At 46.5% G+C, this 13,311-nt stretch overlaps 1 protein-coding gene across 2 annotated transcripts in view; it reads right to left on the reverse strand.

The window, feature by feature from the left end:
• The window catches only part of Fbln5 (fibulin 5), a 73,548-nt gene that overhangs the window by 12,608 nt on the left and 47,629 nt on the right, over positions 1-13,311 (reverse strand). For both annotated transcript variants that reach the window (XM_016009195.3, XM_006990880.4), the window contains exons 5-8: positions 10,520-10,642; positions 7,768-7,884; positions 4,184-4,303; positions 661-783 (exon numbers count right to left, since the gene is read on the reverse strand). In XM_016009195.3, the coding sequence (XP_015864681.1) occupies positions 661-783; positions 4,184-4,303; positions 7,768-7,884; positions 10,520-10,642 (483 nt within the window). The remainder of the gene's footprint in view (positions 1-660; positions 784-4,183; positions 4,304-7,767; positions 7,885-10,519; positions 10,643-13,311) is intronic.

Raw genomic sequence — 13,311 nt, forward strand, 5'->3', positions numbered from 1 at the left:
TTTTAATGTAGCTACTAGATGAATTAAGTTAGATGGCTCATGTTTATAGTAATTCACATGACATTTCTAATGCCCAGTACCACTGTGGATAAATTCTAGTTTGGTGTTGGGATAAAATTAATAATGAGGCAGTCATTCTGCAAGACCCTGGTAGTTATAGTGTAGGACTACCAATCTGGAGAAGACTTGGCCTTTTCATATTTAGGCTCTGGACCCTGTGAGGGACCTAGCAGTCAGTCCCCCAGAATTCAATCTCTAGGAAGTCATAGAAGGCCAGCAGGGCAAGCTGGTCTCAAGGAAACATGAGAAAGCCAACACTGATGCATTAGTGGGGCCTAGCTATAAGAAGCCTTGGTTAGGCCTGAAATAATCATTCTTGGCGTTGTAGAGATCTATCTGCCTGGAAGGACAGAAAGCAGCTCTCAGAAAGCGCCATCTACCACTCCAGGGTTCACTGTAGACATGTAAGTAGCCCAGGTCCTGGTCAAAGGACTAGTTACAGGAGAGAGGAGGGAGCCACCCACTCAGACGCCTTGCCCATAGCTGCCAGGCCCCACCACACCCAACCCTGACATCTTCATAAGTTACAAGAACCCACAGGAGGAGACAGGTAGATGACCATCAGAGGCAGCCCCATCCAGCCCCTCTGGACAGTCTTACCCTGGCAGCTTCGGTTGTCATCCAACAGGACGTAGCCTAGAGGGCACGAGCAGAAGTATGAGCCTGGCTGGTTCACACACTCATGTTGACAGAGGAACTCGGAGAAGCTGCACTCATCCATATCTGAGAGCGACAAGGTAGAGCTGGTGTTTATTTTCACAAACTATCTCCAACACCCACTCTTTCCCAAGAGAGACAATGACTTCAAGGCTGTGAGGTTGCCAATTTGCTTCTTGATCACCTTTGCTGATGGTGAGCTTACTCCCTGTGAGGTTAACACATGGATAGCTCTACTAGGGTGGCAGGAAGCAAGGCAGGCACAATGTCTCTGGTGGCCTGACTGCCTCAGATGTTCCCTGGGACAAGAGATACAGCAGTCTTCAGCCAGCCTGGAACCATCCTGCAGAAGATGACTGGGAGGAGCATTGTCCCAGTGATGCTACCATTAGTCTGCATAGACCTTGGCAGCTGACACAGGACCAGGCGTTCCAGAAAAGCCAACTCTTCCTCACACACAGAATTTGGCAATGCAGGCCCCATTTGCGCCTCACTCGACAGGCATGCCAAAGAAAACATGTTTTTCTTGCATTTGTTGTTGTTTCCCGAAAATCGCTTTCACTAGTTTCCCCATGTGACATGTCCTCGGATTACTCTGTAACTCACAGACCACTGGTGGCTCAGATCACCCAGAGAGAGTGTTGGCATGAAGGAGGCTGCTGCTTTGTCTTTGGAGAATCCACATGTCACATGGCCAATGCCTTCTGTGTCCAAGAAGGGAACCTCTCCCCATCTTTCTGAGCTGTCTCCCAGCCATGGGTGAAGGGTCAGGGGACTTATGATATGATCCCCTAACTGGAGTTAGCATACTCCAGTATTAATCCAACCCTCCACCAGCTTTGCAGAGAAATCTAGGGACTCTGGCCCCAGCCTATCATAGCATAATGCCATCATTTGCTTCTGTGTAGCTGGCAGTTCCATTAATTCCTTTACTTGGTATTAGTAGTGATGTCTATCGATTCCCAAGGACTCCTTTGTGTCAACAGCCATGTTAAAGGCTCAACCTGTCTCATCGTATTTAATCCCCGCCTCTACCCTGGAAGGTGCTGTGACCATCTGGGTTTAAATACATAAATACATAAATGAATAAATAAACAAACAAACAAATGGGGCTCACAGGGCTTAGGAAACTAGACAAGTTCATAGATTAAATGATTACATATAAAATCATAGATCTGAATGTGGCCTCTCAGTATGACTCCGGTGAGCATGGTGAGGTAACATCCTGTTCAGGACCTAATATCATCAGATCTGGGAGGGCCAGTGTGGGAGAAATACATCAGCATAGTTCCAGTGAAGAATGGGAGGGAAACCCCAGCCCTGCTTCTACTGGGTGAAGGGGGGTCACCAACCCACTACACTCTGGTTTGTCTTAGCATCTGCAATTCCAAAATCCCAGAAAGTTTTTGTGTGGTCCTCCCCTCCCCATAAAGGGCCGTGGCTCCACCCTTCACTGAAATAGAAGCCAGGTGTTAGGCAGGGAGCACGCCTTAGGCCATTTTCATTCTTCTTTGTTAAAAACCCCATCTCACTTCTAGAATCAGCATGGCTTAGGAAATCCCCAGAGGACATGAGGACAAGACTTGGGAGGGTCTAGTGCTGCAAAGAGGGGCTACCCCAGCTTTGAGAACCAAATAAGGATGATAGTGCCCCAGCATCTAGGGAAAGTGCAGAAAACAAATTCCTGAGGCCGGCCACCTCTAGCCTTCTACAAGGCCTGCTGGAGCCAGGACACCCAGTAAAAATAGTAGAAGGTGGTATCCAGTGACCACGTGGGAAATGAAAGTCATTTAGAGTCAAGTGAGAAAATCTTGCCAAACTAGAAAGGATTTGAGCTCCTCATGAAGCCCAGTCCTTAAAATTTAGAGAAGATTCATTATGTGGTCACGCCATTGAGGAACACCAATTTGTCTAGTCCTTATGACCACGCCATGAAGACAGTTATCCATCAGTGAGGAAGCTGAGACTTGGGGCAGCACCCTGGCCAAGGAAAGCAGGGACTAACTGAGGCTTTGAACCCAGCCCCACCTGGCTCCAGAGTCCCCACCTCAGTGCCCTGACTATGATCAATAAATGTCTATGGGATTGCAGGTAATTCTGGAAAAAGTACTAATCCCATCCCGCAATGCAAAGCTTTCCACACTTCTCAGTTCTTTGGCCCAGATCCCTAAAGAATGTCATGAGGGGAATTGAAATCTAGGAAGAAAGGGGCCTTTCATGCCTCTGAGTGGGGCTGGTATTTAACCAGGCTGAGGCTCTGGAACTGTTTGCTGTGGCTCCGAGGACCCTGGCCCTGAAGAGAGGTGGCCATTTGTTTCTGAGAACTCTGTCCCTAGAACATTCCAGTCCCAAGGGAAGCTGGTAAACAAGTCTCATTCACAGCCTTGGTAGGTTCCTGTTACAGTGAAACCCAAGACTGGGAATCTTTCCATTCTTCTGGGTCATTTTTACACCTAAAGTACCACCTCCTTTCATTTTGAAAATTACAAGAAACATTCATGTGGACAGAGCTAATTCACAACTGCAGAGGAGATTAAAACTGGTGGAATGGCTTTACTTTAATAAAACATTTACAAAGAACAAAGAGACAGAGACAGAGACAGAGAGACAGAGACATACAGGTGAGCCCATAGCTCTATGTTGTATGAGAGGCCACAGACTAAATATAAATAAATAAAATGTGTTTCTTAGTTTCAATAAGTTCTTACCTTCATAATAGTTTTTTTTTTTAACTATCTAGGAATTTAACACTCTTGGGGGAAAAAGAGGAGGTTAATAAGATAATTACAACAGACTCAGGAAACTAGACTGAGCAGAGAATGAGAGCAATTGGGGCTTGGATGGAATTTGTTTAAAAAAAAAAAAGTCAACTAAACCACACCTATGTTCTTGAAACACATGGCTAAGATCTCACTCCCTCGACAGTCACGCTTCTACTTACTGATTCAAGACCTGTTTACTGCGTGCTCACTGTGTGCCAGGCCTAGAGCTGGGCTGTGCTTATTTGATGACATTCCCAAAGTACACAAAGTATATGCACTTATAGGTATGATTTATTTACTCAATGTCCTCCTCATCTAGTGGCAAAAGAGATTATTCCGAGATCACTGTCCTCTATAAATATTATCTATACCATTTTCAGGTCTTGGGTCAGTGCTGGGAAAGGACAGATAACTCTCAGACCAACAAGCAAAACTGGGGGAGTTCTCCCTCCCCCAACTCTCTCTCAGATCCAGAGAGAAGCCCTGAGTTTGCATTAAAGATCAGATGACCAGGAAGGTAAGACTGAACTCCACATCTCAGGAAGTGACTCATCTTTGTTCTGTGTGGTTATGTTCCCATGACACTGGAAAATATCTCTAACTAGATACACAACCAGGACATGAGAGGAAACACCTGGGATGAATCCCTTGCCCCAGCCCCGGCTCTCTGAACAGGTGGACAGCTCCAATGCCAAGCTCATTACCACTGCAATGAATGCCATCTTCCTCAAGTTCATATCCTGGGTCACAGCGACAGATGAAAGAGCCATAGGTGTTGACACAGGTTTGAACGCAGGGGTTCTCAGTTTCACATTCATTCACATCTGTACAAAACCAAAGCACATCACTATTATCATGACAGAAAAAAACACAAACAAGGAAACATGAATGAGCAGCAAAATCTAATATCACCAAGAGCCCAGATTCCCAGGTACCAAGGATTCCCCAGCCAGGACCTATCAGATCATGACCTCACACTCTGTGAGATTGTGTTAACTGTCAATTTACTGGCTCCAGTTGAGCCTTCAGGTACATCTGTGAGGGATTATGTCACCTCTGATCATGCCTATGAGGGATGATGTTGAGTAAATTAACTGAAGTGAGCAGCACCATTCCCTGGACTGGATTCTGGGCTGAATAAATGGAGAAAGTGAGTGTGAACTAGCTCTCATCACTCTGTTCTTAACTATGGGTGCCACATGACTAGCTGCCTCCAGCTGTCGCTGCTGTGACAGCTTTCCCAGCATGATAGAGTGTAACCTTGAACTGTGAGTCAAAGTGAGCTCTTTCTCTCTTAAGTCTATCAGGGTGCTTTATCATAACCACAGGAAAAGTAACTAAGACAGTCTCCAACATGTAACCTGAAGATCTACAGCCTCCATATGCATGCCCCTTCTGGAGTAGCAAGCCACAAAGGAGATAAATGGAACCCACACAGCACCTATGTGCATGTATACTTGCACCTCCCAGGAAGGCTGCTCTCCCAGATTCACCCATAGAATTTCCATGCAGAACCCACTCTCCCAACTCCAATTTTCTCCTCTCTCATCCTCACTGACTTTGAAGTTTTAGATAAACAATCATGGCAATGCTGAGAAATATGTTTATTATGAATAAATAGCCTCACTGATGATTCTTGCAACAATTCTGCTTTCAGACCATTGTCCTTCATTCTGCATGTTACACAGGTAAAGGGGGGCATTATAAAGGGCACAAAGAGTAACAGTGGATGCCTCCTTCTGAGTGTGGTAATGGTTTTATGTCAGTATTTACAGAATTGTGTGCCTACACACAATTACACATCGGCAGAGCTATTTTGATCTTTCTGAAAATTGAGATACATGTCCCAACTCACATTCTAGCAAGGGCCTGGTTAGAACTACAATATAAGTCAGTACTCCCTTCATAATCCATGGGATTCATTCTGTACAGCTCATGAGGGGAGGGGGCAGAGGAAGATCCTCTGGCACAGGCATTAGCTGACCATTTGCAAGAACACCATCCCAAGCTTCATATGCCCATGTTTCTAGTTGAGAGAGATTTTCTCCACCTCAAAAGTCCAGTTAAGCCTTTTTAAAGCTCTGAAAAGAGCTTTGAATGTTCTCAGAAGTAAAGGCCTTTGTGGTAAGCAGCTTCTGAGGGGCCTTGCACAGGGGAAGGCTAATCCCATGCCCACAAAGTGCCTGCTTCCTGCCAACTCTGGAGCCCTCAGAGGAAAAACAAACAAATTAACAGCCATAGGAAGGAGCTGGTGAGATACCAGTCTGCCCTGGTGCCCATGCACCCAGCACTCAGGGGAGGCTGGCATCTCTCCATCCAGACTGGGGCAGGGCTGGCCAGGAGAGTGTCCCTGGTGTACTAAACCACATACCAGTTTAGATAGGCCAATGCTGCTGCACATTAGGGCTGGCATCCTTAGTTTCTGGCCAGACACTTGCCACGTGGTGATGAATGAGCTCAATACTGTTTCCATAGCCCAAAGCTACTTTTGAAAGGACAGAAAGGGCTATATCCCTTGAGCCCTAGCAGCATCTCTCTGCTAGATTTTTCCAACGAGTACTTAATCCTGAAGGCAAGGACTGAGGAGACAGTTCAGTCAGCAAAGGGTTTGTTGTGTATGCGTGACAATCTGTGTTCAGCTCCCCAGCACCCATATAAAAAGCCAGGCATGGTTGCATACCCACCAAGGTAGGCTGGCACAGCTATAAACCCAGCGCTGGAGAGGTGGAGATAGGAGTCTCCCTGGGGCTTAGTGGCCAGCAGTCTGAATCCTGAGGACAAGGTGCCCCAAGCTGACTCACTGAGCCCTTGGCCTTTCTCTCAACTCTGACACCACCAAGCCACCTGACTCTGACTAACTGGCTTCACCTCTGTGAAGTTCAACTTCTTTATCTGTGGATCATGGCCACAAACACTCTCCTGTCTACTTCATAAGACTATTGCAGGGGTCAGTGAGGTTAACAGACACAGGCACTTTGAGGAGACACGAGGTACTACCATTGCAAAAGCTTGACAGGACCCGTCACAGCCTGTGTGACCCATGGGCCCTGCTGATGCAATATCCTGGTGGCGGAGTGCCCATGTCCAAGCTCAAGTGCCGCCTACAGACACTGTGCCAGACTCTGAGGGAAAACCTGGGCTGGCACCTCCAACCCCAGCCTTGGCCCCAAGAAATCATCATCAGCCCTAAGCCGCTTATCTCAGCAGCAAGGGAGCCAGGCGCCTGCTCCCTGTTCCAGTGGGAAGGAAGGGCTCTGTTTTATTTATTTCCTCAACCTCTTGGCCCAGCTCCGCTCTCAAACACATACCCATACAAAATTACTGCTTCTTGCAAAGGGAGCCCAGTCAGGGGCTTCTTGGAACAATTAGCAGGACCAGCTTTAAAGGAGAGAGAGCCTCACAAAGAACCCAGGATCAACCCCTTGAATGCTGATGCCTTCCTGTTTATCCAGTGATTTAGATATGGTTAAACTAATGCAGACACAATATCCTCTGAATAGCTGGCCAGGAGCCTGCACGCCAGAACTCACTCAAATGGTGTGACAAGGAAATGGGCCCTGTAAAACCTGGTGGTAGACTCCAACAAAGGCTTCATTCTGTGTCTCTATCCAGATCGGCTAGGGACTGGAGGCTGGAGCCAGAGGTGGATCCCAGGCCAGATCATGACTTACATTCATTCTTTGGGTCTTAAGGCCTTCATTGACTTCCTGAGCGGAAGAAGCCTTCCAATAGGAACCACAATGGACACATAGCTTACTGATCATTATCAGAAACAATCGGGTGAAAACCAGAAAGCACCTTTCTTTTATTCTGCTTTTGTGGAGACTTTTGAGGAGCCAGGGAAGGTAACTCACCCTTGACTGTGTTGGGCAATGGGTGTTCCTGACATAGATCAGAGGAAACATTCCTGAGAGAGATCGGGAAATGGCACAGGAAAGATTCTCAGAGTGCCTATGTGTTTGTTTTGTGATTCATCAGGGTCAGGAGCTCTGAAAGCCACTCCTGCTAGCAGACACAGAATGATAGGAGGATCACAAACCCAGAGAGTCCTTCTGATGGGTGACTATGGCTCTGCCCTCTGAAATCCTCGGAGTACTTTTTTAGCTGTTTCATATACACCACCAGCTCTAGTTTCAGGTTTCCATAAGCAATGGGGATGAGTGAGAAGTGACTAGGAATGAGGACACACATTAATGGCAAGTGTTCTGCAGACATCAACTGTCAGGCTCCAAAGGTGACTGCGTCTAGTGTTTCATATTGTGTCCAAGTTATCACACATGTCACATACCTTGGCAAGATCTTCCATCTTCATTGAGGGTGAAACCAGGGTTGCATGTGCAGGAATAGGATCCGGGAACATTTGCACATAGCTGCTGGCAGTAACCATAGCGACATTCATCAATGTCTGGAAACAGATACAGGCAAGGTAAGACAGGTAAGGTAAGGTCCTCTCTGACACCACCATCATCAGCATGGTACCATTGCCCTCTTCCTCTAGGATGGAACTAGAAAGGGCAGTCAGGAATTATGATGCCCTTCGGATCACAGTGCTCAGCTTCCCTACAATTCTCTACTTCCCCCAAAACAGTCTTCCTTCCATCTGAACCTATCATGAAATTTGTGACAAAATTTTTCTGCTTTGATTGGGATATCACACCAGATGTCTTCTCAGAACTTAACCAACTCAGATTTAACAAAGACTTATGCAATATTAAGGTTCAATGCTATGATTCTCTATGATCTTTTCAGTACCCTGAATATGAACAAGTTACCATGTAAAAAGAAGTGCTCTGGTGAACTGTCTGCCAGCTCCACTGACAATGACTATGTCCAGCTGGCAGGAATAGGATCCCAGGCATCGGGATGAGCTGGGCAGTGCTACAGTAAGACCTATGAATGCAACAATGCAAGGATGCTTGTGCTCACCTTGGTTCTTAGCCTTACACTGGAGTGGACACAAAAGTCCAGATAAATACACTCCTGAGCCATGGAAAGCAGCAATGTGGTAGGGAGTGTATGCTTCTGGCAGAGCTGTGCCTTATAACCTCTCTGTAACATGTGCCAGCCCATGAGGAGCTTGATGTCATTGGGAAAGCACTTTATAACATCCCAGGCTAAAAGAGTGATGGTCTGAGCAACTCACTCCTAGTAGGCAGGGTTCCTCCATTGAAACCTGCATTCTCCAGGAGGACAGTGTCCTTACACAGGCTCAGCTGAGACCAGCTGATCTGACTGTGCTCTAAATTCTAATGTCCCCTCCCTGGAACCTCAGCTCTTAGAAAGGTATAGGTAGCAGTCTTTGTGCCTTGATCCTTGTGCCCAGTTTCTACTACCTACAGCTAGAAAGAACTCTTCCATCCCCCAGCCCAACCCATTGCCTATTTTTCAGCCCTCACTGGAGTCTGTGTCCTGCCTTGTGATTCTGTTTTATCTCAGTCCCATTGGCTTCTAACATGGCCCAACAACATTCCCCTGAGATGGGCAGCTCCTATTTGGAAAGCCTTTTGGTTTGTATAGTTGCTAATCCTGACCTCTTCCCAAGACACAGCTGGAAATATCACCAATGCTGCCTGGAGAGGCATCAGAGGCAGAGAGGGTACCCTCTCCTTTGGAGTATGTAGGAAGAAAGGCAGCCCCATCCTTTGTTTTTCTGAAAAAAAAAAAAAGGCAAGGTCTCCCACAGTGCACAGAAGGGACAGTAGGTGGCTGTAGAATGTTGAAAGAAGAATTTGGCCAAGGGAAGGCATGGGATCAGCCAAAATTAAGGAAGGTCCCCTATGTCAGAGGTTACTACTACTGGACCATGTCATATCGGCACATTCTACACCAATGAGCATCCCTCCAATGGTGCTCTGTGGAAGAGAACAACCTTCACAAGCAGAGGAGCAACATCTTTTGACATTTCTCAGATGGAGAAATCTGCCCTCTAGGTATCAATGATGGACCCATGTACCATGCCTCACATCTCTCTAAGTGCCCTTTGTGGTAAGAAAATATCTGGCCGGGGGAGCCAGAGACATCAATATTAGACCCAATTTGTTTTAAGTTTATCCAAAATGTTCCTCCTCTTTGAGTTTGTCTCCAACTCTATAAAAGCTAGATGACATAATATCTAACATCCTTTCCAGCTCTGGAGTCCTACATAAGAAGTTCCTGTACAAATAACTCTCTCTTGCTGGTCTGCTTACATTCAGACCAGTAGCATCACATTTTCCATTAGAGCAGAGGTTGGTTTAAATGCATAGGGACTATCATATTCCCAGATGCCCTCACACATCAGCTCTTTTGTGCCTCCCTGCAAAGGAGAGCCGTGCCAAGACCAGGCAGTTTATCATGCCTCAAGGACACTTCATACAGGGCACAGAGTAAACCCAAATTCAGCCTCAATCCAGAGACCTGGAAGGAAAGGATTTGGATTTTTGTTCTGTTCCATTTCATTTTTCCCCCCATAATGTTGTTTGAATCTAACTTTGAGGCAACTTGTCTAAATGTAAATCCAGAGAATAGGAAAGAAATAGTCCTAGCCAATGCCAACTACAAGGGATAAAACTGCCAGTCAATGATGATTGACACCTCTGGAGTAAAAAGAAAGAACACAGCTGTGGGGTGGGCCGTGGAGTGGCAGGGTAGCAGTGCTAGGCTGAGATGATTCTGGAACATTCCTGGTCTACCCTTGAGATTTAGAACATTTCTATATCTAAGCAAAAGTATTCCCTTGCCTTAGTACTATTTCTAACCAGGGTAGAATAACTCTCATTTCTACTACTTCCTGGCATAGCTGTAAACTTCCTGAAGACAGGAAGATCTCATCAAACTTAGGCGAAAGCCCTTAAAATGTAATTTCAAAAAATATATATGAAATGCTAGTGATGGTGAAAACGTACTTTAATGGATGGTAACACATGTAAAATAATTTAATAGCTTTCTATACATACCCAAAGAAAAGCTTCCTTGGACCTCCCTAGTGCACCCACATTGTACTGTATCCTTGACACTCATCAACTCCCCCTGAGTTCCTAGGAGCCACAGGGAGCTCTTACCTAGGCACTGGCCTTCCAGAAGCCAGTAACCATCGGTGCAGGAACAGGTGTACCCTCCTTCCGTGTTGATACAGATCTGGGTAGGGTTGCACTGGTGTGAGTCTGTTGCACACTCATCTACATCTGTAACACAAAAATTATTCCAGACAGTGTCACACACACATCTAAGAACCCTGTATTCACCTGCTGCTGGGCTGGGAGACAGTTGATAATATCACTGGGTTATACCAAGAGACAGAATCACCTCCCTGATAGGTACTTTTGAGACACACTGACCTTGAATTAGAATGGGCAGAGCTGGTCTTGCTCAAAGAAATACACAAAGGGGAGGAAACATGACCATATGTACTCTTCACCAGCCATTGCCAACCTTTTCTTAACATATGCTATACCAACAATGACTCATCTGTGTCGATCCTGCCCTCTCCTGCCTACCCCTTCCTGTAGTCATGACTGCAGCAGGTTTTGCTCATTGACATATTCCCTCTACCTCTGCCGAATGGACCATCAGGCAGTCAGAAGTATTGTTAAAAGTTGCAATTCACTGTGTGGTGTGCCCGACCCCACACTTACCCTCATGGGACTCCATGATCCCAATTTACAGCTGGGCAAACAGAGGCGAGGGATCAGTAAGCACCAAGCCACAAGCTTAGGCCACACCCCCTCCTGCCTGACTCAAGTCTTCTCTGTGAGGAGGTGACAGAGGACACAGCTGGAACCAGGTAGATGCAGGAGGGGCTGGCCAAGAGGACTGAGCTTTCAGTACCTTTTCCATGTCCCAATTCACATATCTGCCTGTTGATGCTACAGACTGTAGACTTTCTCCCCATTCACTCAAATGTCATCTTTGGGCCAAGGACACAGCTCTGTGTTAGTGAATCTGCCTGGGATACCTAAGGTCCTGGATTCAATCACAGCTAAACATATTTGCGTGTGTGTGTGTAGTGGAGGTCAGGGGCTCCAGGACCCAGAAGTGTCAGCTCTTTGAGACAAGCCTTTGCATGGCACTGGTTTTGGCATGCTTTGTGCTCAGGAAGCCAGCACAGCTGAGTGTGACATTCAGCCACATAAGCAGTGGTATCTTTGGGTTAAATGATACAGCCATGATACTTCCACAACCCACTATCCACAACAACTGAACACTAAGAGAATTGATGAATCCCTGCCAGACTCCAAAGTGACAAGGTGTCTGGGTTCCTCTGGGGAGCCAACCTTCACTGCTCTAAGCATGGATATCCTCCAAGAGTCTGGGTCTAAGGTAGTGGCACCTCCATTCCACCCTGACACTGTGACAACATGCAAAGCTCCAGCCCAGTTTTCTGCTGCAAACTCCTGCCTCTGCCCTTTGCCTCCCTTCCACCCAAGCTCTGCCCGTACAGCCCAGCCACCCAGGGGAGCCAGGGAATAATGCTTGGCCAGTGTCCACTCTTGTCCCAATCCCCATCCAAGCTTATGACAATAAATAATTCCACCATTGGCCAGGACATATTTACATTTCCCCAGCAGGAACTGATGATGAATGGTGATTATACCCTGTGAACAACGCTGCCTTTGGAGTCTCAGCTCTTGTCCTGATGTGAGGCGAATGGGGAAGTGAGAGTGATCGAAAGGAAGGACGGAGCTGAGGTGACAAGTCCCCAAGCCTCTGCCTTTGTGTGACATGCAACATAAACAACAATCCAACAGAACCCAAGCACAGGAGACTGATCGCAGAAGCACGTGGGGGACCTCAAAACGGGCCTACTGTCCATGCGAACAAATGTGAACATGCTTTTCAATGCTCTGCTGCTTTACCAAACTAAAGACTTCACTCTGTGATACCCCGTTTCTGTGTATGTATCTATAACTGGAAATTTAGGGCCAGCAAGATGGTTCAGTGAGTAAAAAGGTGCCTGCCACCAAGCTTGACAACTTGAGTTCAATTTCTAGAACTCAAATGGTGGATGGACAAGACTGACTCACACAGTTTGTCCTTTGAGCTCTGCATGCATGCCCTGGCATGACCACCTACCTACACATGCACTACATAAATGGATAAAGTAACTTTTTAAATTTCATTTTCACTTAATTTAATTAGCTTTCACTATATTTTTTATACAGAATTGTCAATATAAAGTCTGTTTTGAGAACCTAGTGAATTAGTAGGTCCCTAGACTAAGAGTGCCCTTAAGCCCCAGCCAGGCTTCCTCAGCCAGTTAACTACCGGATGGGATTTGGGGATGTGAGATTTAAAAGCAGCCACTACCCTGCACACCACTGTCAGCTTACCCACCTACCAGAGGAGCCCAAACTGGAAGTGTGTGCTCTGTGTTTCCACAAGGGGGTGAATGAGGCCTTGCAGATTCCAGCACACAGCTGAATTGCTTACATTAAATACATCTGACTTAAATAACAGAAGGAAAAAATACATAGAATGGCTCCAAGGACATTCTTTGGCAGGGCGTCCTTTTCTGCATCAGTGGAAAAGCATAAGTTACGGCAACCTGAGCAGGTGTCATTATCCTTGTGTGCAATCATGTCTATTTCCTTTCCTGTGTGATAGTTAGGAATGGTCTCCTTAAAGAAAAAAAAAATGCCGAGTAAGTACAATCACTTTATTCATTCTTTATGCTCAATGGGCTGTCTGTGTGTGTGTGTGTGTGTGTGTGTGTGTGAGAGAGAGAGAGAGAGAGAGAGAGAGAGAGAGAGAGAGAGAGAGAGAGAGAGAGAGAGAGAGAGAGAGAGAAGGAGGGAGGGAGGGAGGGAGGGAGGGAGGGAGGGAGGGAGGGAGGGAGGGAGGGAGCCATTTGGGG

Source organism: Peromyscus maniculatus, chromosome 14 (genome assembly GCF_049852395.1).
Source record: "Peromyscus maniculatus bairdii isolate BWxNUB_F1_BW_parent chromosome 14, HU_Pman_BW_mat_3.1, whole genome shotgun sequence".
Lineage (NCBI taxonomy): Eukaryota > Metazoa > Chordata > Mammalia > Rodentia > Cricetidae > Peromyscus > Peromyscus maniculatus.